This window comes from Neophocaena asiaeorientalis, unplaced genomic scaffold (genome assembly GCF_003031525.2).
Source record: "Neophocaena asiaeorientalis asiaeorientalis breed wild unplaced genomic scaffold, Neophocaena_asiaeorientalis_V1.1 scaffold713, whole genome shotgun sequence".
Classification (NCBI taxonomy): Eukaryota; Metazoa; Chordata; class Mammalia; order Artiodactyla; family Phocoenidae; genus Neophocaena; species Neophocaena asiaeorientalis.
In genome coordinates this window covers 177567-201651 of record NW_020174925.1, presented here as the reverse complement: position 1 = coordinate 201651, position 24085 = coordinate 177567, and the positions used below count along the sequence as shown (strand labels likewise).

The 24085-nt window shown below is 52.2% G+C and overlaps 1 protein-coding gene across 2 annotated transcripts; it reads left to right on the top strand.

The window, feature by feature from the left end:
- The first annotated feature begins 4708 nt into the window (after positions 1-4708).
- On the top strand, positions 4709-23939 carry SHF (Src homology 2 domain containing F). Of its 2 annotated transcripts, XM_024761355.1 has the most exons (7): positions 4709-4887; positions 13508-13645; positions 16327-16536; positions 17941-18081; positions 19328-19499; positions 19643-19762; positions 23224-23939. In XM_024761355.1, exons 2-7 carry the CDS (start codon positions 13612-13614, stop codon positions 23408-23410), a joined length of 864 nt encoding a protein of 287 aa, XP_024617123.1. In that variant the 5' UTR covers positions 4709-4887; positions 13508-13611; the 3' UTR covers positions 23411-23939. The 2 variants fall into 2 exon arrangements, with proteins under 2 accessions (XP_024617123.1, XP_024617122.1); XM_024761354.1 differs by lacking the exons at positions 4709-4887; positions 23224-23939 and adding an exon at positions 21308-21441 and having other exon boundaries at positions 13519-13645.
- Positions 23940-24085: the final 146 nt, after the last annotated feature.

The window sequence follows — 24085 nt, the reverse complement described above, 5'->3', positions numbered from 1 at the left end:
CCCCGGACCCCCGGGGAAGCCCCCCCCCCCCGCCATGTTATTTTATATCAGACAAATAGAAAACACGGCCCAAATGAAGCTCCATTTACATGCAGAATCTCTAAGAACAGAGTGCATATATGAGTATACTGGGATATGTTTGTCCTCTCAAGGTTGTGGACAGAGATGGACCCAAGGCAAGGCTGGAGAGCAAAGCCAAGGGCCAGACTTAGAAGACAAAACCAGAAGGAATGGGAGCTCAGGATGGGACTGGGCATTCAAAGTCAAGCAAATAGAAGGGGGGGACACCCCACTTAGTACCCAGTAAGAAAAGTGAGCTCTAAGGTCTAAGTGTTGGAACATGCGAAAATTTAGGAGGTTAAGGGAGGAAGAGAGGATTTGCCTTAAGAGAATGGAGAACAGTGTCATTTTAAGGAAAGTTTGGGAGAAGACAGTTGCAAGCACAGAGGAGGTCAGCAGACTCAGGTGCTGCAAAGGAGAAAGAGGAATGAGACAAAATAACTGGGCTTAACATTTAGAAGTCGTTGTTGACTTTAAAAACTTTCTATGAGAGCAGATGGATAACGTGTATCAAGAGTAAGAAAAAAATGTACACTCTTTGCCCCAACAACTCCACTTTTGGGAATCTTGTCAAAGGAAATAATCCTAAACTTGGAAAAGTTATCCACATAAAGATGTCTGTTACAGTTATTTAGAAGGAAGGAGAATGGAAATAGCCTAAATGCTCAACAAATAAAGTGATGAGCTAAACTGAGGTATGCTCATTTGATGAGATATTAAATTGCCATTTTTAAAGTACAAAGTCAGTTTTAAAGTACCATTTCCAACTAAAAGGAGTAAGACTCCCTTAAAAAAATGACTGGTTACATTTTGCAGCAGGGTAAGTACAAGTTGAGTCTGGAACATCTTGTGTGAGAATGCAAGTAAGTGTTTAAAGATTGGCGAGACCAAGTCAAAAGAATGCAGAAGCCTCTTGAAGGGGCTCCTGCTGGCCCAATTTGGGACAGTTTTGAGCATCAAACAGAATAATGATGGTAATGGATTATATCTAGCCCACGAGCCACAGCTACTGAGCCCGTGTGCCACAACTACTGAGCCTGTGCTCTAGAGCCCACGAGCCACAACTACTGAGCCCGTGTGCCACAACTACTGAAGGCTGTGTGCCTAGAGCCCGTGCTCCACAACAAGAGACGCCACCACGAAGCCACCGCAATGAGAAGCCCGTGCACCACAAGGAAGAGTAGCCCCCGCTCCCCACAACTAGATAAAGCCCGCGCACAGCAACAAAGACCCAACACAGCCAAAAATAAATAAATAAATAAAAAAATTTAAAAACCCACAAATACAGAATGACAGAGTCATCATTTTGTGATCCCCAGTGTAATAACAAACGTAAGCATAGATCATCAATGGAAGCTAAAACCACTGGGTAAAACATGTTGGGAGCTAGTAGTCTTAGGTTATCACACCACAACTTACTTTGTGAAATTGTGAAATGGAGAGATCTGATGGACTCCGACTTAACCAAGTGATCAAGCCTAGCATCACCAATGAAGGACAAATGTGCACTATTGGCTGGCCCGCCAGTGTAACACACTAGAAAGTCCACAACATCCCTCATGTAATGGTCTTTTAAAAACTGTCTAACCTGAATCTAATCATGAGGAAACTATGGAAAAATCCAAAATGTACGACATTCTACATGACAACTGCCCTGGACATTTCAGAATGATCAATGTCATGAACAACAAACTAGCAAGAAAAAAATGGGGAACAGTTCAAGATTTAAAGAGATTAAAGAAACAAACAAGTGCAACAGGGGAAGGAACCTTGATAAATCCTGAATCAGGACAAAAAACAAACAAACAAACAAAAACCCCAACTATATATATATGACATTTGGGGGTAAATGGAAAAAAATTAATGTAGACTGCATAATAGACAATACTATTATGGTAATGGTCTAATGGCCCCATGCAAGAATTCCTTATTCTTAGGAAATGGCTGCTGAAGTATTTAGAGCTGAAGTATCATGATACCTGAAACTTGCATCAAATGGTTAAGGGGAAAAAAGTGTGGGGGGATAGAACAAATGTGGCAAAATGTTAAAAAGTAGTGAATCTAGGTGAAGGCTATACAGATTTCCACTGTACTTTCTTTGAATTTTTCTGTAGGTTTGAAATATTTTGAAAAAAAATTGGAAGAAAATAAAGCTTACATAATAAAAATGGGGAAAATATGCAATGTTAAGTGGAAAAAATAAGGACATAAAGTTGTGTATACCACAATTATAGCTATATAAAAATACGAACAAGAGGAATGATCTTTATTCATTTCAACATTTGTTAAGCTCCTGCCACACGACAGGCTCTGCACTAAGTGATGGGAACACCCCCGGCTCCCTTTCAGAATCCTGAGTCTATGGTACAATGCTTAACATGCTTAACTGCAGGACTTTGGATATGGCAAACTCCACCCAGGTCTTAGAGGAGGCTTGCCGAGAGGGCCTCACCTCTGTATCCTTGGTTCCTAGCAAGCTTCCTGGCCCCATGAGGTGCTCAACAATGCCTGATTCCAGGAGCACACACTCTGGTGGGGGAGGAAAGTGCATTAACAGATAGTTTAAAACAAGAGTAAGTTCATGGTGCACATAAGGTACTACAGCTTTTTAATTATCATTTAAACTCTACCCTTATGATATCCTCCCCACTCTTCATGCGACTTTACTTCCTACCCTTCCACACTATGAACCCACCCCTTCTTTATGGTAGGCTGGTTCCCACCTCAATCCCTTCACTCAACTCATGCTGACCTCCTGGCTTGGAATGATCTTTCACTCCTTTGCTTCATCTGTCCAAATCCTACCCAGCTCAGGTCTACCCCCTCCATGAAGCCTAACTATCTTTTGTGTAGACTTGATTGATTCCATTCCTCTGAGCTGTCAGCAGCTTAACTCCATATTTCTTAAACATATGTGGCTTCATTTGACATCTACCATGGTAAGCACTTTACAGTTTTTAAATCCTGTTCCATCATTTCCATCATTTCATATCTATCATTTCCCCTAATCCTCACACAACAGTCATCATGCCCTTTGCAGATATAAGGCAAGTGAAAATCAGTGGCATTGAGTATCTTGCCACTGATCCTCAGAGATCTGGTTACAGCCCACAATTATTGTTGTCAGACACCTGGTGATTGAGGAGACCCTCCAATATGCATCAACTGGACAATTCTTCTAGAATTATTATCTCTATGTCCAGCTTTGTTAGTCAATTTTTTAAGCTGCACATTTTTACGATGTGCACGTTATTTTCTCTATTATACCTCATGAAACCAGACACAATATCAGATACTTCAGTATCTCCTACAGTCCTGCTACTCAAAGTGTGGTGGGAGGGCCAGCTGCATCTGTATCACCTGGGAGCCTATTGGAACTACACTGGGACCCCATCCCAGCTAGACCTACAGAATCAGAAACTTCAATTTAACAAATTCCCCAGGAGATTCGTGTGCATATCGCAGTTTGAAAAGCACTGTCCTATAACACCAAAGAATATGCACAAAGCAGAAACTCAACAAATATTTTGAGACCTGGGGCCCTGGGAATCCTAGGGTATTCTCAGTTTTGCCATCACATCCTACGCTGCTCCAGCTTTGAGCTCCCTTCCCTGTGGGGCCTCTCGTGGCTCTTCGCTCCCCCACAAGACAGATATGAGTCTAAGAGTGAGGGAGACACTGAGGTAGTGCTCAGAGGGATGCTGGTGAGGTGAAGCTGCTACCTTTCCATCAGAGTCAAAAGCAAATGTTGGCGTTGGCCTCAGGGCTACAACATTCCTGGGGAGAAATTGGTTTTATTTCTAAGACAAAAATGCTTGAGCATCCGAGCCTCTGGAGGATAAGGGGTTTATGATAGACAACACTGGAACTGTTTCTAGACTTGATTTATTGACTTGTCTGTTTCTATTCTGTCACTAAGCTGATTGGCAATGCAACCTGGGACTTGAAGGGATTCCTGTGTATATGCTTGCGCTGCCATCAGGGCCGGGTGGGAGGCGTTTGTGCAAGGGCCGTTTGCCTGTGAGGAGGGCGTGTGTGGAAACCACTCGGGAGAAGTGGGTGCCTCTAGGGAGGTGACTGTCTGTGATGTGAGATGTCTACCTGGAGTGGGTTCGAGTATGTGCACAGAGAGCAGTTGGATGGGAGGAGGTAGGTGGGGCTCCGAAGGCAGCACGCCGGAGCCGGTAGTTCCAGACACATCTTACAGAACAGCCCCTGTCTCGCCCCCACCCCACCCCAGTTTTTCCTCCCAGGATATTATTTCCCAGTTGGGAGGCCTTGGGGAGGGTAAAGGAGGGGCGGAAGGCGCCGGAGGGCCAGGAACCCCGGAGTCCGAAGACTCGCGAGGTGGGAGGTGGGGAGGGGGAACAGACGTGCACAGGTGCGCCCCCAGGGGGGCGCGCGTGGCGACACGTGGAGGATTCATCCTCAGTTCATCCTCAAGAGTCGCATTCCCTGCCCTAGGGTCGCCACTTCACTTCTCCGTCCACACAGGCTGGAAGCCCCCACCCGCTCCTCTCCGGCGGGCGGAGTCCGGCGCCCCCGGAGCCGGACTACCGCCCCCCCGCACCTTCCCCGGCCGCGCCCCCCGCACCTCCCCCGGACATCTTGGCCGCCTACCGACTGCAGAGGGAGCGCGACTTTGAAGACCCTTACTCCGGGGGGCCGTCCGGCTCCGCTGCTCTAGCCACCCCTGCCGTTCCCGGCCCCACGCCGCCCCCGCGCCACGGCTCGCCACCCCACCGCCTTATTCGGGTCGAGACCCCTGGCCCCCCAGCGCCTCCTCCCGAGGAACGGATCTCTGGACCACCCGCCAGCAGCGACAGGGTGAGTGCCACGCCGGTCGGGGGGTTGCAAGGAGGAGAGGTGGTCGGAGGTCTGGGGCTTTCGAGAGGGACAAAGGTGGCCTGACCGGGGCCGGGCCCCTTGGCGTCACGGTTCCTGGCGGACACGATCTTAGTCCCTGACCCCGGGGCTCGGAGCCTTCATCCACCTTTGTTCAGATTCTCGACCTTCTAATTTGGGACGTGCGCCCCAAACTCTGCCTCTTTCCCTTATTATAGCCCCTGAACTAGTGACCCTCCCCCCCCCAATCTCTGCTCTCCTCATCGCAGACCCCGGAGCCTAATCGGGGAGCCTTTTTTCTAACGGGATTTGAGCCCGTTTCTCCCCAGTTTATGGCCTTTCAATCCTCTGGGAGCAGCAGCTCACTGCCCTTTGATCTCTGACCCCTCCCCCTCAGGGCAGAGCCAGCACCCAGCTCCACTCCTTCTCCTGTTAAAAAAGCCCAAGCATCCTTGGAGGTGCTGAAGCCCCAGGAAGGAGGTGAAGGCTGGCTTTCTCCCTGTGGACACGGCAAGAGCTGGCCTTTGCCTTACCCATTGGGACTGGAGCCGGGTGGACTGTTGTTCTCAGGAAGCCAGAACAGGCAGTATGCAGCTCTTCACCAAGGATGCTAACCACTGAGGTCCAGGCAGGCCCACTCCTGCACTCCTTCCCTTATCCCCCCAGGTATGCGGACAGTCAGTGCTCAGAACCTGTTGCCCAGAAGGGGCTAAGCAACTGAACCCACTCCTCCTCTCCTCTTGGCCTCCTGCTCCCTGGGTCCATTCTGAGGGTGGCTAGAGCTTTTTGTGGATCTGAAGGCTTGGGGTAGAGAGGCGGGCTGGGCATTTACTGTCTCCAAGAACATCCACTGTGGCTCAAAGGCCCCTGGTAGAGAAGACACCCCCTGCCCAACCTCAGTGCGGCCTTATCCCTCCCTGACAGCTGAAAGTCATCCCCAGGTCCCTGTAGTCCTAAATTCTAGGACGATGACTTGGTGGGCTGCCCTAGCTCTATTGTCCCTCTTCACTTACCCCTGGGAGCTTGCTCTGGGGCTGACTCCCCTCTCCTCAGCAGAGAACACAGTTTTCTTTGATTGGAGAGCAAAGTTGCTGTCTGAATCTGTTGGCTCCAGGGCTGAGGCTTTCAGCTGAGAGTGCGCCACTGTTCTGCCTGATTCTTGGGTAAGAGAGATGTGTCAGGGTCAGAGCAGAAGCCTCAGGAATGTGAATTATTTTTCCCCTAGTTCCTGCCATGGGGCATGGCTACCCATCCTGGGCCAGGACTGTTCGCCTGCAGAAGGAGCCTATGCTTTCTTCACATGTCCTTAGGCTCCTCTTCCTAATTTTCCCCGATGGTGGTGGTGGCAGTGAGGCAGAGGGAGCATTAGGCTTTGTTCTTACTATTGATCAGTTAGTCTCCTCCTCCCTGACCACTGCCTGCTGGCATGTGGGCCTGAACTGTCCCTGGCCCTCCTCCTCTCTGTATTGTCTTGGAATGGCATAACAGGCTGCCCACCAAGCCGTGGGCTCCTCCAGGACAAGGGCCTTATCCTCATATTGTGTCTCCCAAGGGCCTGACACACTATTTGGCATAAAGAGGGGTGGTGCATAAATATCAATAAGTCCTGAGTGGTGACTCTCCATTGCTAGGGTGATCTGAGGGTCAGAGACTCCCCTAACTAAAGTTCCCCTTGTACACTTCCCCACAGAGACCCCAAGGAAGGGGCTGTGCCCACACAACCATGCAGAAGCCCACAGCCTCTTCTCACCAAGGGCATCCATGCCTCTCCCTGGGTCGTCTCTGTGATCTGTGGGCTGCTCAGACCTTGGGGGCTAAGAGGTATCTGACTCCTTTGTCAGCTGCAGGGACAGGAATGAAATCTAGCAGGATTTCCTAGGAGCCACACAATCTGTGATTTAATGAGTGTGTGAGAAAGACTCAGTATGCCATCTGAGCTGGCCCAAGGGCAGGGATGCTGACTGACCTGGGGGCTCCCACCATTCAGAGAGAGCAGCTCCACCTCTTCAGGAGCAGAGTTTGGATCTTCTCAGGAAGAGCCCAGACTAGGTACCTGAGCCGCTTAGCCTAAACCCAAGGGTCAGCACCTGCCTGCAGAGCTCACACAGGATTGTGCCTGCTGGATGGTGAGCCGGCCTGGCCCCTGAGGCCCTGCTGAGCTGGTGTTCCTGTCCTGTGTGGCTGCTTTCTCCTTAGTCTCAGTTCCCCCTCTGCTTAGCCCTGCAGGTCCTCTTGGCTTGCTGCTTTTGAGTCTCTTCCTGAGGTGAGATGAGGCTGGGGACCAGGTTTTGCCTTGGGCTGGCTCACTTCTCTCCTTCTGCAGTCCAGCAGCTGGTGCTGGGTGGGTCAGAACCCTCTGAGAGGAGCTGGATCACGAGGTTTGATGAAATGGGTACAAATGCTTCTGTGATGAGCCAGAGAAATTGAAGGGGAATGAGCCCAGTGGATGTAGGGGCTGGAGAGAATAGGCCTCAGACAGGACCCTGAGAGGCCTGGGGGCTCAGGACCATTAGCCTTCTCCCCGTGCAGGGCTCTGGCTGCTGGCCCACCCTGAGAACCACGGCTGCAGTTGGCAGGGGTGCAAGGGTGGCCATCTGGGCAGGCCTGGCAGGGCAGGTGTGGGAGCAGCAGGCAGGCAGGGCCTCGCCATCTGGCTGCAGGAAGACTCCCTCTTGGTACTGGGCCCTGTCTGGCCATCAGGCTATGCTCTGGCAGAGGGGCTAGAGAGCTGTGCCTTCCCTTGCTTTGCTCCCTTTTCTCAGACCTTCAACAGGAAAAACCTGATCTAATTAGGAAAAGGGGATGGGGATGGGAGAGGGGCCCTGGTTGGATGAAGCTTTGAGTTGCCTCTGACCATCTGCACAGTGTGTCCTTTGCCTCCATCATGCCAAGATATGTGTGTGAGAGAAAGAGACAGAGAATGAGAGAGTGAGAGAGCAAAACAGAGAGACAGAGGTGATGTGAACACTAAGACAGTCAGGCACCCTGTATGAATTGAAACTAGGGTTCTTGTTCTTAGCTCACAGAGGGGCTTCTAGGGTTCAAGAACCTCCAGAAATACTGTGCACATATTTGGGGGCATGAGCATTTTTCTGGGAAAAGGCTCACAGCTCTCAGATTCTCACTGGTGTTCACAGGGCCCGAAATATTAAGAACTTTGAAGAATAGATAGTGTACCTCATAGATGGTTTTCACATGGACTTGGATCCTCTGGGCCCAAGTTTGGAAACGAGTGAACAGATAGGCGAGAAGAAGAAAGTGAAGGATACATTCCGGATGTCAGAAGATGAACAAGACATGCCTGCCCTGGGATTAGGAGGGCAGGTAGGGGCCCTCCCTGGCCAGTGTTCATTGAGTGTTTTGAGTATCATTAAGTGACACTGGCCTAGGCGCTGAAAGAGACTCACCACCTAGAAGACCGAGTCCTTACCTTTTTTGAGTTTGTTTCCTTCTTTGCTTTAATTTTCTTTCATATGACTTGTGCAGAGTCTAGAGGTCTGGTTCGTTTATCTCACACATGTCCTTGGGTCCCCTGATGGAGGAAAGGAGGAGGGTTCTGGTCAAGGGATCAGAACTTTGTGGCCTGTGCTGTTGTTGGTGCCACTGCCACTGGTGCTTCGAGGAGGGCTGAGGCCCGCAGGCCTGTCCACCCTATCCACTGCTGCCTCCTCGTGCTGCAGCACTCCCTCCCTCTGGAAGACAACTGCGGCTTGTTTGCTTGGGCAGTGACTCAGTGACACCGCAGCCCTGGTGCTCCACCCTTTGGGAGCCAGGAACAGCCGGAACCCTGTGACCCTGGATGGAGCAGCTGGCTGGGGCCCGGGACTTGGAGGGCTACCTGCAGCCTAGGTAGCCTACTGCAGCCTACCCTACTTGGAGGGCTATCTGCAGCCTGTGGGGCTTGCAGAGCCTGGGGCTCAGCCGTGTGGCTTCATAGCACCTCAAGGTGCTTCACTCTTTGGGAACTTGTTTTGTGTCTGTCACTGTGAGCTCTTGGAGGATCCAGGAATTTGTCCTTTGTATTTAATAATTGTGGACATTTACTGAGCCTCCACCTTGTATCTAGTACCATTTGAAGCAGCTGATGTGTATTAGACCAGTTGATCCTTACAACAACCCTATGAGGACAAGTCTGTTATTATTCCAGCATTACGAAAAGGGAGACTGAAGCACAGCAATGTTGAGTCACGCTTGCATGGTTTCACAGCTAGTTAGAGAGCCGAGGTTCCCAGCTGGGCAGCCTGACTCCAGACTGGCTGCCAGCTCGTGTATGGGACCTTTGCACGGGACCTTTGCACCTGCTGAGAGAAGGCCTGCAGAGAGAGGAAGTATCCACTGAGCATTTGCTAATGAACCAGGGGAAGGAGGCTCTTAAGGAAGGAATGAGGATTGCATTCTGTGCTGAGTTCGCCATTTCCTGAATGCTGAAGGCCAGCACTTGCCACCCAATCCCAAAGTGGCCTCAGACATGCCTTATAAGGGTCTTAAAAGGTTTGGTAGCATCAATTGCATGTCTGTGATGAATGTTTTACAAGCATGGCATTGCTTTGTTATTAGAAAAGGATAATAACAAATTTGTTTCACGTGAAGGAGTTTCCCTGGCAGATAAAATTGGGAAGGGCATTCTAGTAAGTGGGAACAGAAAGTGCAAAAAGTTCAATCTTGAGGAAGGTAAATATCAATAGTACACCATTTCCCAGACTGACAGACTTTCAGTGGAAAAGGGATTTCATGGTTAAATAGTTTCGAGAAATGCTGAATTAAACAAAATTAAGTTAGTCTTTTGGTTGCAGGACTTCTCAGAGCCTTTAACATGCTAAGGTGTATTTTAAATCTACAAATAGAGGAGAGAAGATGCTACATTTCCCAGTTTTTCCAGAAAATCTGTGGCAAGGCAATGAGACTCAGGAGACCTGGGTCTCTGTCTTTCTTGTCTCTGCTACTGCAAGCTGTGCACCCTGGACAAGCACCTGAACTCTGGGGTCTTAATGCCTGAATAAAAGAGATTATCATCACGGCAAACATTTATGGAGCACTGACTCCTCCTTGCCAGCCTCTGGGCCAAGGACTTTTTACATTCATTGTCCTCTACCCAGTCCTATGAGGTAGGTGCTAATACCATCCCCATTCTACAGATTAAAAAACCAGAGGCTTCCAGACATTAAATATAAACTAAAGAAATGGAGAAAAGGGACAGTGGTAGACTTCGGGTACTTTGCAGAGCCCAAATCCCATGACATGTGTCTCCTTTGCTCCCCTGGCCTCAAAAGCCCCACGGGTGGGGTCAGAAACTCGTAGCAGGGCCCAGCTGCAGAGTGGAGGGTTCAACCAGATGGTGGGCCTGCCAGCTACCTCAGGAGAGGCCTGGGCAGGAAGGAGAGGCAAGGCCTGACAGCTGCTTTGGGAGGAGCACTGCCCCATTGAACAGGTGCAAGACCAGGGTCCTGGAGGTACCCTGCCACCCTCCTGCAGGAGTGGAGGGAGCCACGGGGCTCTCTGGGCAGAGCTACGTACCTACTAGTTTGGAAATATTTTAGCATTTCAACAGCGTACCAGAGGATGTGCCTAAATATCAGCCCTGGCTTTAGGTGCCTTCCCTGCCAGTTCCTTCCTTCTGCCCTTGAGCCAAAGGCTTTGATCCCTATCAAATGTGGATTCTCCTGACAGGCTGCTCCTACAGCCCCTACTGGTCGGTCAGGTCAGAGTTAGGATGAATGGGGATCTGAGAGTCTGTGTCACTCCAGAAGATGGAATCTGGGTAGAAGGAGGCCTTTCGAGCATCCAGTAAATGCGCACTGAGCACCTACTGTGTGCCAGGCCCTGTGATGGATGCCGTATACAACAGTGAGCACGGCAGAGTCAGGTAGAGGGCCCATAAACAAAGTAAATCATGATAGCGCAAAGGTGTCAGAAGCCTACAGGGGCAGCTTCCCCACGCTGAGCAGTTTTGCCTCTTCACGTGACCTAGAAGCCACTGGGAAAGCAGGTCTGGTCTCTGACACGTCCTCTATGTCCAGGTCGGGTGCCCGTCCTTCCCAGCAGGTGTCTCTGCTGCTGCTCCCGACCCGGCCCCGTGGGTGGCTTCTCTAGGCGCCCCAGCCCAGGGCGGAGGCCAGGGCTTCCTGGAGCAGGGTGTGGAGCCAGGAATGGAACAGAGGAGCCATTGAGCTGCCCACAGAGCTGCCACCTGGGTGCCCATGGGCCCTGAGCTGCCACGACTGGCCCAGGACTCCAGTGGGAAGGGCACTGCCTGCAGCTCTGACTGGGCTTGCTAAGGGAAGGCAAGGGGGGCTCTGTGGAGTTGGGGAGGGGGGCCTGGGGCTTGGGCCAGGTGCTTCTACTTATTGAGCAGCTTCCAGGGACTCATACCCCATGTTTGACTCCCCAGCCAGATTCATGCTTCCTCCTCTCCTGAATGAACAAGGCAAAGTGCTTCCTTTGTCCATTCTTCCTTCCTCTTTTATATGAACTGATTTAACAAATATTTACTGAGCACTTTTAGGTATTGGGAATTTAGCAATGAACGTGGTTCCTGCCCTCAGGAAGTTCACAGTCTGCAGGAAGACAGATAATAAAACAAGTATTTACTACACAGTGTGTTGATAGCCCAGCACAGAGGCCCTAACCAGACCTGGAGGGAGAATGGAAGGCTTTCTAAGGAAAAATAATCTGATCCAGGTAAAGGGAAAGCCTTTGAGATAAGAAAGAGATTATAGAGCTTTCAGGTAACAAAGTAACCTAGGGTGGGTAGAGAGAACCCAAAGAGCAAAGTGGAATCTTTAAATCCCTTTAACTTTGGACTTGTTCTTTTGGCACTGGAGAGCCATTGCAAGGTTTAAGGATAGCACATTTGTTGATTCAGTTACTGTTAAGTAGCTGCCACTTATGAGTGTAAGGCTGGGTGCCGACCTGGGTGGGTACCCAATGGGCTGGCTCCAGAGCCCCTTGGTCAGGTGGGTGAGACTGTGGGTGCCCGTTGGCCTGGGGTGAAGCAGCTTGGGGTAGGAGTGGATTCCTTTTCTGCACTTCCTGCAGGAAGGGGGACTCGCAGAGCAGGGTGGGGGGCTTTAATGGGAAATAGGCAGTGATCTAGCAGAAACATTTTTCTAGTGCCCACTGTGAACCAGGTGCTTACTGGAGCTGGAAGGACAGAAGTGACAAGGAGCCCCAGGCCAGTGGATGCTCTGGTGGAGGTGATGGGATGATCTGAGATGGTGGTCTTCTCAGAAGCAGGCAGAGATTCGAGGGAGGTAAAGGAGCTGGGGGTCTTGACTGGAACAAGGTGAAATGAGTAGGAGCTGAAGAACTGATGCATGAGATGGTAGGAGCTGTTGGGACACTCTTGAGACCCCTAGAGGGTCCAGTGGGGGTTCAAGGAACATGCAGAAGGGGTCTCTGAGGTGGGAAGTTTTCTTTCTCCATTTCCGCCTTGGTAGGGGTCCCAGGTCCTGTAACCCAGGACAGGTGGTCATCCCCACAGCCTCCCTGCCCAACTGTCTCCCACAGTCCTGATCTGGACCAGAACCAAAGCCTAGACCGAGAATAGGGGAGAGGCAGGAGTGGCCCCTTCCCCATGCCGCAGGCCCCAGAGCTACCTCTTGTCAACGCCTGGTAACCAGGTGTGCAGCGCTCTCCTGCCCCAAGGTGCAGTTAGCGTGCAGCGGGCTGTGCTCTGTCTCTGCCTCAGCAGGTCCCCCCACGCCTGTGCCCAGCTTGGAGAAAGGCTTTCTTGTCCTCAGCTGTGCCCCACCCCGAGCACCTTAAGCTCCTCTGCAGGGTGTGCGGCTTGCAGCCTGGGATGAGGAGGGCCAAGACCATACCTTTTCTGTCCCTGTCCTCCAAGAGCCTGGGGGATTTCAGCAAGGCCCAAACCCTGGCTTTCTCAGGGCTATCCTAAGGTGGTCTCTCTCCCAGGACAGCCAAGATGCCCAGTGGTAGCAGACTGGCAGCATGATTTTGCACAAAGGGCACAGGTTCCAATCCTGGTTTCTCCACTTATGTGGAATGGACTTGGGCATGTTGTTCCCTACCTGCCCTGAGCCTCCATTTCCTTAAAATGGGAATAATAATTCCCACATGACATTGTGAAGGATGTTGTGAGGATAAACCAGTGAACTGTGGCATAAACTCAGTATCTTCCTTGAAGGTCAGCAAACACTTATTTGTTTAGCATCTGGGAATGCAATGCTAGGCATGGACCAAGCTAATCCCCCAGTTGCCTACTGTTCCCTGCTTATTCTTTGAACTCCAGCACCTTTATAACCAGGTCTCTGAATTAATTCCCTCTGTTAGGCCACCTGGTATAGGCTCTGGTCCTGCCTGGACCCTGAATGAGGCAGGCCTTAAAGCCCAGAGCCTCATCCTGTCCATTTAGCCTAGGGAATGGGCCAGAGGCACAAAATTAACAGAAAAGAAAGATGTACCATTCTGTTGGCAGCCTACTGGGGACCCCTACAAAGGAACAGCCAGAGCTTCTCCCCATCCAAGCTCCTGGGCAGCCTGCCCAGGACTCTTGCTCCCATGGACAGAGCATCCTGGGGAGAAGCAGAGCTGTCTCTCAGACGTCTGAAGCTTGCTCCCCTCACTCTCTTCCCAAAGCTAGCAATTCTAGAAGACTATGCAGATCCGTTTGATGTTCAGGAGACTGGTAAAGACCCAATAGGAGCTTCAGGAGCCCCAGAGAAGGTCCCCGAGAATGACGGTTACATGGAGCCCTATGAGGCCCAAAAGATGATGGCCGGTGAGTGATGGAGTTTGGGGTGGGGGTGGGGTTGGGGGTTGCTCCCTGAGGCTTGAGTATCTGCAGAACAGGCTCCGGGACCCACAAGTCTAAGGACTGATTCCTTGGTTCCTAGAAAATATGGAGAAAGCCTTTGCTGGGTCTTTGGGGAGGGTGGCCATTGTCTTCAAGATAGTCATTTTGGAGAAGAAGCTGGGACTTGTGGTGCCTGAGACGTGAGGTGCTAGAGAAGGCCGTACAACCAAAGGGCAGACAACAGAAGCATTTGGGATAGTCACGAATGACAAGCTAGTGGTGTGGGCTGGGGTCATTGATCCCAAGAAGAGAATCACTAGCTTTAGGGAAGGTGATGGGTCTGAAATGATGGGACCTCGAAGCGAACATCTATGGCAATTGGAAACACATGACTAGAAATGCAGGTGCAATGCACATGAGATTGGGCAAGTAGTTCAAGAAGTGAGGGCAGGGAGAAGTGAATGAGACCTGGCCCTGGGGAACAGATGTCAAGAAAGCATCCAGGGAAAGGGAACAATGTGGGTGATGAGAGAGGAGGACAGGGGTGAATCAGTGTAAGCCAAGGCCCCAGGGAAGGATGAGAGGAAGGTTTGTTCAGGGGCAAATAATCGTAGTGCTGGGCATACAGGAGAGCTAAAATGAGAGAGGCTAAGAGGGGGTAGTGCAGGTCTTGAAGGCTCAAATGAGGCATTTGGACTTGCTCCAAAAATGGGAAGGGAGCCATTATGGATTCTTGAGCAAGAAAGGAACAGGATGAATGTGGCATTTTTACAGGATTACTGAGGCTTTGGTGTACAGAACACACTAGAAGAACTGGGCATCAGAAAGATGAGTTAGGGGGCTTCCCTGGTGGCGCAGTGGTTAAGAATCCGCCTGCCAATTCAGGGGACACAGGTTCGAGCCCTCGTCTGGGAAGATCCCACATGCCGCGGAGCAACTAAGCCCGCGCACCACAACTACTGAGCCTGCGCTCTAGAGCCCGTGAGCCACAACTACTGAAGCCCACGCACCTAGAGCCAGTGCTCCTCAACAAGAGAAGCCACTGCAATGAGAAGCCCGCACACTGCAACGAAGAGTAGCCACCACTCGCCGCAACTAGAGAAAGCCCGCATGCAGCAACATAGACCCAACTCAGCCAATAAATAAATTAATTAAAAAATAAAAAAGAGGGCTTCCCTGGTGGCGCAGTGGTTGAGAGTCCGCCTGCCGATCGTCCAAAAAAAAAAAAAAAAAAAAAAAAAAAAATAAGAAAGATGAGTTAGTAGGCTATCGTGGAAATTGTTGAGGCTTTAAGGGACCAATAATTAACACCCCTTTCTTCCCCTCTGACCTTAGAAATAACTGAGGAATAGGATTAAGGAAACAGATGGAGATAGCAATGCCAGCTTTATTACTGATAAAGTTGATTGGAGAACATTACTTAGCTATGTCACCAGAATGACATAGCTAAGAATAAATACTTCACCACAGAATTAAACTTGCCTACTCAGGCTTGGGCAACTCAGGACAGCTATAGGCCCCTGCATGGGGGCAGGAGGAGAAAGAACCAGAATGTTCTCTCTCTGCAAGTAGGCAAATCTGGGAAAGAAAGGAAGCTTCCACTGGCCAATCAGATAAGCTGTTCTCCCTCCCTGGGAGAGGTGGGTGAGGGAGCAGAGAGCAGTAGGGAGTGTCATTCCATGGAGCCCCTGAAACATGAGCCTGTAGATTGGAGGTTCACCCTAGCAGTAATCTAGACGTGGAGAGTTGAGGGGGAGAGTCATCAGGTATTGGCACTGAACACATGGGATTCAGAGAATGAAGGAGGGCCAGGACCAAGGAGAGCAGTGTAGTAGACAGAAATGGAGAAAGTGAGAGGGCGGCTACTGTATTTAGATGAGAAGGGTGTAGACCCCCAGGAGGTCCATGAGTGTCGTGGAATTGTTATGTGAAAATTCGCACATTTTTCTGGGGAGTAGCTCCATAGCTTTTATCAGATTTTCACTGGGTCAGTGATCCCCAAAAGAGGATCACAGAACAGACTAGAAGAATTTTTGGGGAAAGCAGTGAGTTTGAAACATCAAAGTGAAACATTTTTATGGCAGTTGGAAACATATAGATGCAAAGGGTGCCATGAGACTGGAGAGTGAGAGCAGGGAGAAATGAATAAGATTTGGCCCTGGCGGACAGAGACCAAGAGAGGATCCAGGGAAAGAGACCAAACGGGGGTGATGGGAGAGGAGGACAGTCCGTGAAAATGACTTGTCCAAAGGGGACAGTTTCAAGGAGGGGGTGGTCAGCAGTACCTGAGCAACAAAGAAGGATTTTCTGATTGCAAAATGACATAACTTGGGACACAAGGAAATAAATGGATCTGAGTAGCAAGGAGATGGACCCTGCCTCAGTTTCCTAAATGTGTAAGCCTCAGCTCCCTAGCCCTTGTTGGCCACTGCAGGATCTTTTTTCTGTCTTTCACTCTGGTGCTTCTCTGCCCCTGCCTCTGTTGGGTCCCATGCTTTTGGAACCCTAGAGGTGTTCTGAGGGTGAGGGACCCCAGATGTGTGGTCACTGGGCTCCCCCCACAGCCAGCATCTCCTCTGAAGGCTTGTAGCTGGGGAGCGCTACTGGGGGCGCTGAGCCAGGCAGCCAGGACTGCTCACACCTTCCCTCCTGCCTTGCCCTGGCAGAGATCCGGGGCTCCAAGGAGACAGCAGCTCAGCCCTTGCCTCTGTATGACACGCCCTATGAGCCAGAGGAGGAGGAGGGGGCCACACCGGAAGGTGAGGGGGTCTCCTGGCCCCGGGAGTCCCGCCTGCCAGAGGATGATGAGAGGCCCCCTGAGGAGTATGACCAGCCCTGGGAGTGGAAGAAGGAGCGGATTTCCAAAGCCTTTGCAGGTGAGTCCTGGGTGGAGAGGGCAGGTCTGCTGAGGCCTTTGAGCAGCTTTCCAGGCTCAGGGGGATGGGAGGAGTGGACTTGGGGTGGGGTGGGGGGCAGGAGCTGGGCTCAAGGGAAGTGCAGTTGAGTTGCACCATGGAGAGTGGTGAGTTGGGCGGTGTAGACACAGAACTGTGTGCAGGGTCGGGGATGACTCCCTGCATCACCACCTCTCAGAGGCCAAGAGGCTTGAGCCACTTCCATCTTTTGGGAGGCGGTGTATACTTAAAAATAAAGAAATTCCAAACAAAACGATAAAACTTGTGGCATATGTTAAATACGTACACGTAACAAAGGAAAGCATTGACACTCCAGACAGTGAAAGCCCACTGTGTGTATAGCCTAGCCCCAAGGGTATTTCTCAGGAGCAGGAACCAGTGGGGAGAGGGAGAAATCATCAGGTTTCTCCTGTACCAAGCACCCCAGTGTCCATCCCAGGCCCGGAGTCCAACATAGAGAGGGCCTGAGTGGGTGATACAAGAGCCTGGTACAAGAGCCTTGTTCAGTGAGAACATAAAGGACTTCAGTGCCATTAGACCTCATTCCTACTCCCATGTCTTCCTCAGCCCTCCTTGGGCAAGGAGCTCATCCTGGAGCTGGACCCGGCTCTCCACTCTGTCCTCCCCACCCCAGCAGTCAGACTGGGAAACCATAGGTTCCTAATTTGTTTCCCATAAAGCGTGCACCATTGAGGATGGGCCGTTTATCTCCCGAAGTCTCCTTGGAGAATCAATACTGTTTGAGTTGCTTAATGGAAAAATCTATGCTCCTCATTAGGAAACCTGTTAGCAGTCCTGCAGCCGCCAGTGGCATGGCTCTCCTAATTCTCAAGGCTCAGGATTGAGGGTGTGGTGGGTAAATTTCAATAAAACATCTGCTCTGGCTTCTGAGTTTTCCTGACAGCCTGAGGCTGGGCTGTCTCCGTCTGGCTGCCCATGAGTTCCCAGGCTCCAGGCGAAAGGGGGAAGGGAGGCAAGGTGGGGCGTGCCAGGATGCTGTGTGGGTGTCCAGGTATGATGCTGGGGAGTATGGGCAGCTCCTGGTCCTGCTTTTCCCTCCCTTCCTGGGCCCTTTGGGCCCTGGAGGCTTGTGAGAGGTCAAATAAAGGGGACCTGTGGGGCTGGCAGAGCAAGACCCTGTGTCTGGCTGTTTGCTCCTGGAGCCTCCCACTTGCCATGGTGCGGTCAGTGTGGCTCCGCCCAGTCCTCTGAGAGTCCTGTTCTTCCCTCAGAAGCTGCCCCTGCCTCTGCTCTGACCCTCCTCCTTTCTAGGCTGTCCTGTGTCCTGGCTCTGGGTTTTGGTGTCTCAATCTCTGCCTCTGTCTCTGTCCCTGTCTCTCTTCTCCTTGCTGCTACTGGCTCCAGTTGACATTAAGGTCATCAAAGACCTACCTTGGCCTCCACCGGTGGGACAGCTGGACAGCAGCCCCTCCCTTCCCGACGGGGACAGGGACATCTCCGGTCCAGCCTCACCCCTCCCTGAGTCCAGCCTGGAGGACGGCAGCGGTGGGTCCTTTGGGGGCTTCTGGCCAGGGTGATGTGTCCTCTCAGCCCTCAGGCCCTGTGGATTGGGTTGGAGAAGCACAGAGGTGGGGCAGAGTTCAGAGAACCCAGGAGGAATCCCTCTTGCCCTGGAGGAAGATGGAAGGGACAAAGTACACGTTCCTCCCTCCCCTAAAGGGGTGGGGAAGGTATCTCCTGAGGGAGGCCCCTTCCAAATATCTTTCCCCCCCATGCCGTAAAAATCCACTATTCTAAATTCAGTCTTTTGGGCAGAGCTCTGCCTGACCAGATCCCTCAGCCGTGCAAACAACGCCTGAGGCAGGGGTGATGCTAGCACAGGAAGTTAAAGGAAAGGTTTGATCTTTGTATCTGGTGACTGGAAAGACAATGAGGGCTTGAAAGTGCTAGGCGGCGAAAAAAGACACTGAACACTTCATCTACTTTCAGTTTTACCCAGAATGGGCAGCCAGGGATGTGCTTGCATCTGTGCATACGCACTCCTGCATGAGCACCTGTTTGTACATTTGTGCGTGGGTGTGAGTGGGTATTTTGTAAATACAGGCTGAAGGAGAGTCTCTGTCATCTGTGCATGTGTGCTCGTGCCCATTTGGCTCACTGGCTTTATCCCTCCCTGGGCAGGCTCAGCGGTCATGCCTGTCCCAGTCTGGGAGGCCAGAGCTGCCTCTGCTGGGCTTCTGTGGGTGGGGGAGGGGAGCCTGTGGGCCGCGACCTTGGGGGTGGGGGAGGGGCGGGCTGGCTGGCGGCTTTGGGCAGGATTAGCCTGTCAGGATGGCACCAAGGGGAGTCAGATAATTGTTCTCAGATCGATAAGTCATTTCTACAGAACGGCTTGGCAGGGTGATTTGGAGAACGGTAATGAACTCTTGAGGAGGAGAAAGAAACAATATTATCAGCACTGAAGCCACCCTGAGGGGGATGGAATAAGGGAAGGCAGTCAGCTCCTCCAGAGGGAGGAGCTTAAGTGGTTTCTCATGTTGCTGTCTTCCCTCTCCTGCCATGGTGTGGGGACTGGGAGGCCCTGTGGCACAGGAGAGCTGAGCCCCCCACCCCCACCCAAGGATGGACCTAGGATACTGTCCCTAGAGCTGGTCAGGCTCATGAGCACGCCCCGCCCTTCCAGAACATTCCTTTGCCCCCTTTTGGCTGGAAATGGGGATGGGGCACTGGCTAGTCTATAGGGCTCTATCTCTAGGGTCCTCAGAGTCTATGACTGGTATGTCCCCCACAGCCCAGTTTGAAGGATCTGAGAAGAGCTGCCTGTCACCTGGCCGGGAGGAGAAGGGGCGGCTCCCTCCCCGACTCTCTGCAGGGAACCCCAAGTCAGCCAAGTCCCTAAGCGTGGAGCCCAGCAGCCCCCTGGGGGAGTGGACAGACCCAGCACTGCCTCTGGAAAACCAGGTGTGAGTGTCTGTGTCCAGCTGGGGACTCTCCCCTCCCTTCCCCTCCTGGCACCAGCTTGCCTGCAGGGGACACCCAGAATGGGTGGGCCTGGACAGCGAGGGACCCAGCAGAGATGCCCCCCCTTCCTCTCTCTTGTCCTCAGCTGGTACCACGGGGCCATCAGTCGAACAGATGCCGAGAACCTGCTCCGGCTGTGCAAAGAGGCCAGCTACCTGGTGCGCAACAGTGAGACCAGCAAGAACGACTTCTCCCTGTCCCTCAAGTGAGTGGGGCCTGCTGGCTGGTGGCTTTAGGCAGTGAGCCTGTCAGGATGACTCCAAGGGGAATCGGTGGGAGGATAACCAGCAGGACAGGAGGAGCCGCCAGTATCTCTCCCATGCCCAGCCAGGCTGGGGAGAACTTCATCCCCTGTGAACATGTGCCGACTCTGTGCCAAGCCCTGGGCATCTGGAGAGGTCTGAGGCTCAGCCCCGGCTCCCAGGGGGCGCAGAGTCCATTGGAGAAGCAGTCAAGCTATAGAGTGCAGCTTAGAAGGGTTCTGTCACTTTCTAGCTCTGTGGCCTGGGGCCCCCTTAACCTCTCTAGGCCTCAGTTTCCTTATAAAATGGGGGAATAATCATATCTGACTTACAGGGAAGGATTAAATGAAATAAGCACTTAGCATAGTGCCAAGTGCTTAATGAATTATCACTATCATCATTATTAACGGAAGCCCAAGATGTTCTACAAGTACAGGCGAGGAGATAGAAACTTTGCCTGTGGGACTCAACAGGGTGAGATGGAGGCTGGGTGCTGGGAGGAGGATGGAGCAGTGGACACAAAGCTGTTCTTGTTCACTCTGAAGAAGAGGGCAGAAGATCTGGGTGCTAGCGGCTGACAACTGGGCTTTAAAGGGTCCTGGAAGAGGCAGGGGAGGCAGGGCTCCTCCTCCTCCTCCTTAGCCTTCCACTCTGGGCACAGATACAGAGACCAGCATCAGCCTCTCAGATTCTACTGGCAGGATGGCTAGTCCTCTCCTCAGTACCTAGGAGTTCTGCCTGGTAGAACCTGCACCCCACATAGCAGCCTGTCAGAGTGCTGTGTCCATTCACATCCCCCATCATTACTGGGGCATCTGTACCACTTCCTGTCACATCTTCTAGGGGGCATTAGAGTACAGGTACACCCCCACTTCAGACATATCCAATATATGGAAATTTGGGAGTATTAAACAGATACACTGGAGGATAATTATTCAACTTCACTGCAAGATAATGGGAAAAATGCCAGACTATAGTCAGATAACCTGAATTTCATTCTTGGTTTTAATAAAACTAGCTGTGTGGGGCTTCCCTGGTGGCACAGTGGTTGAGAGTAAAAAAAAAAAAAAAAAAAAAAAAAATAGCTGTGTGACCTTAGCCAAATCACTTAACCTCTCTGGACCTCGGTTTCTACCTTTGCAAAATATGTCAATGGATACCTCTTAGGTTTCTTCCACCTCTTATGCTGGGGGAGTCTGCAAATTATAACATCAAAGGAACATTTAGGAAAAATTCATTTGTCAAAAATTTGATCTACATAACTTCAGAATGTGTATTGCTTTAAAAATTATAGTTAAGATTCATAGAGCATCTACTATGTGCCAAGCAGCATACATACCATCTCCAAACCAGCTACCGTCCTGCAAGATCAATCTCTTTTTTATAGAAAGAAAATCGATTCAAAGAGGTATGTGACTTGCTCAAGGCCACCAGCTAATAAAGTGCCCAGAGCAGGATCTGAACCCAGCTCAGGCCAACTCCAAGAACCACACTGTTCCATTACACAGCTCCACCCCCCATCAAGTCTGGTATGGTCCAAGGCAAGAAGAGACACGAGCAGAGCAGAGCAGAGCCTGGGCCCTGCCTTATCCTGAGGAGTGAAAGGGGGAGCCCGGCCTGGACACCGCTCCAGCCCAGGCTGATCAGGCCCTGCCAGCATCTGTCTGCCAGAGCCTCGTTTACATATAAATGGCTTCTCTGAAATACAATTATGGTTTCTCTTCTCTCTGTAATGGAAGGGCTTTCACTGGTAATTAAACAGCTTCCTCCAAAAGCCATGCCAGCCCTAGCCCTGCTGCCCAGCTAGTCCCACCTCAGTTCCTTGAGGGTCAGGCAAGGGCTCTGCTGTGTCTTAATGGACCCTTGGGACTTCGTCCCAGGAGGTCAGTTATCCGGGTGTGGAGGCTGAGCGCTCAGCTGCCAACTCAGTTCTCTGGCCACTTGTTGCCCTTCTTGGCCAGATCTGTCCCTGAAGGAGAAGATACAATGTACAGTTTTCAGGAGAGGGGATTCTGTCAAGTGGACTGTGGGGAGGGGCTGTCCCCAAACTGTGGAAGCACAGGGCCTACCCTGATGCCCATAGCCTTGGGTCTGGGATTTGGCATAGGGCAGACAGGGGAGGGCAACCACTCACTGCCTCCCCAGGGCCTACGTGGTCACTGTCAACTTCAGCCGTTATCTCGGCCCTGCAGATGAAGGATGGTCCCACACCCTGACACACATGCCCAGACTTTAGGGAACTGTACCCTGGGGGCGGGGGAGGGAAGGATGGTGTTAAGGGCCTGTTTTTTTCCTCCCATCCCTTTCCTCTTTAGTCTCCCCACTCTCTGTGCTTTCTCACTTGTGGCCCTAGTGAAGTGGGACCAGTCAGAGCCCTCTTTAGTATACAGACAGGGGAAGCAAGTGAGGGGGTTTGCCAGCCTCACCTCTCAAGGGTGGCAAACCTCACGAGAAGGCAGCCCCCTCCCCAGTCCTACCTCCCACACCAGCTTCTGAGCCCGGCTCTTGTCCCCAAGTAAGCTCTGACCAGCAGAAACAAGTACTCGGGCTTCAGGGCTCTCCCGAGCATGATTTCCCCATTGCCTGTTTGGAGTTTCAGACCTGGGGCCTGGCCGACCAGGCCTGTGGTAGTTTGAATAAACGTTCTTGCTGGGAGCTGGCCAGAGCTCTGAGCAGCAGGGTCCTTGTCTTGTGGGCAGAGCTGGGCACTGATGCTGATTTCCTGGATTGTGGTGGGGAGATGGGAGAGGCAGTGGAGCATGTCCTCTCTGAGGGAGGGGATGGAGCTGCAGCCTCACAGATGATGTCATCCCAGGCAGAAGAGCTGGATAGATGAGCTGGGGGATTGGCCCAAGACCCAGTTAGCAGGAGGGTGAAGGGATGTCCCCAGGACAAGGCAGCTGAGTATTCCCAGATTTGGGGGTGATGTCCAGCTCCCTCTCTCCCCTAGTCTCTGCAAGAGAGCCCCAACCAAGATTCACCTGGTTGGTTGTCGCATGTGTCCACCCACTGTCTTGCCAAGGGTGTCTGTGTTCACGAGGCACCAGGAGCTCCCCCCACACAGATGTCCTCCCCCACAGCTCAAGGAGGGGGAGGGTAAACTGGCCCTGGTCACACAGGCTGGGGGGGGTGAGTAGGCTGAGGCAGGAGCGACTGGATCCCAGGGTTGGGGGGTGGTGCTGATAGCTTGTTTCCACCTGCACATTCTTGGCACACCCAGTGCCCTCACCACAAAGCCAGTACCTACTGCTGCCTACTTACAAAATCCCCTACATCCCCTCCCTGCTTCCTGGACTGACCTCCACCTTCCCTAGTTGCCTCCACTCTCAGCTGGCTTGGAACAACCATGTTTGCAGCGGGTGGTGGGGTGGTAACGACGACCGGAGAGGGCCCCACTCACCAGGGTCTCCCCTCCTCTTCCCAGGAGCAGTCAGGGCTTCATGCACATGAAGCTGTCCCGGACCAAGGAACACAAGTATGTGCTGGGCCAGAACAGCCCGCCCTTCAGCAGCGTCCCTGAAATCGTGCACCACTACGCCAGCCGCAAGCTGCCCATTAAGGGGGCCGAGCACATGTCCCTGCTCTACCCTGTGGCCATCCGGACTCTGTAGGTGTGAGGCCTGGGCATCGTGACAGATCTGGACCCAGCCCTGTGCTCATCCCCTGGCTGAGGGCTGTGGCCCTTCCTGGGCCACATGATCTCTCAAACCTTTCTTAGCCCTCTCCCTGGAATCGAGTGGCAGCTGGAGATTCCTTAATTTATTCTAAAGGGAAGGACTACTGGAGCCTTGGAATAAGCGGTGGTCTGGAGCTGAGGATAGAGGACTCCCTGGGGAGAAAGGATAGCCCCTGGAGGAAGGGATTTCAGAATCGCTGATCTCCTGAGGAGTTTAAGGTAGACAGCTCCAGCCCCTTTCTTCCCCTAGGGCAGAGGTGGCGACCTCCACCCTCTTTACCCAGGGGTGGAGGGGTGGATTGGGAATGGAGCTGGACGCGGGCCTTCGGGGTGTTCTAACCACCTCTCCGCCTACACCCCCAAACCACCGGCGGGCTCCGCCGGAGTCTGGTGCGGGGCTTCGGGGAGACAGACCCCTGGGATGGAGACGGCATTGGGGGTGGGGAAGGAGGGGAAGGGCTCGGCCGGAGAACTTGTGCAGGCCCGGGGCCGCCCCGGCTCCGGGCCAGAGGCAATAAATAAACCCAGTCCTGCCAGGCACAGCCGCTCCCGCGGTCCCTCCCGCCCCCTCCTCCCCTCCGCCTCCTCCCCTCCAGCACCCCCCCTCCCC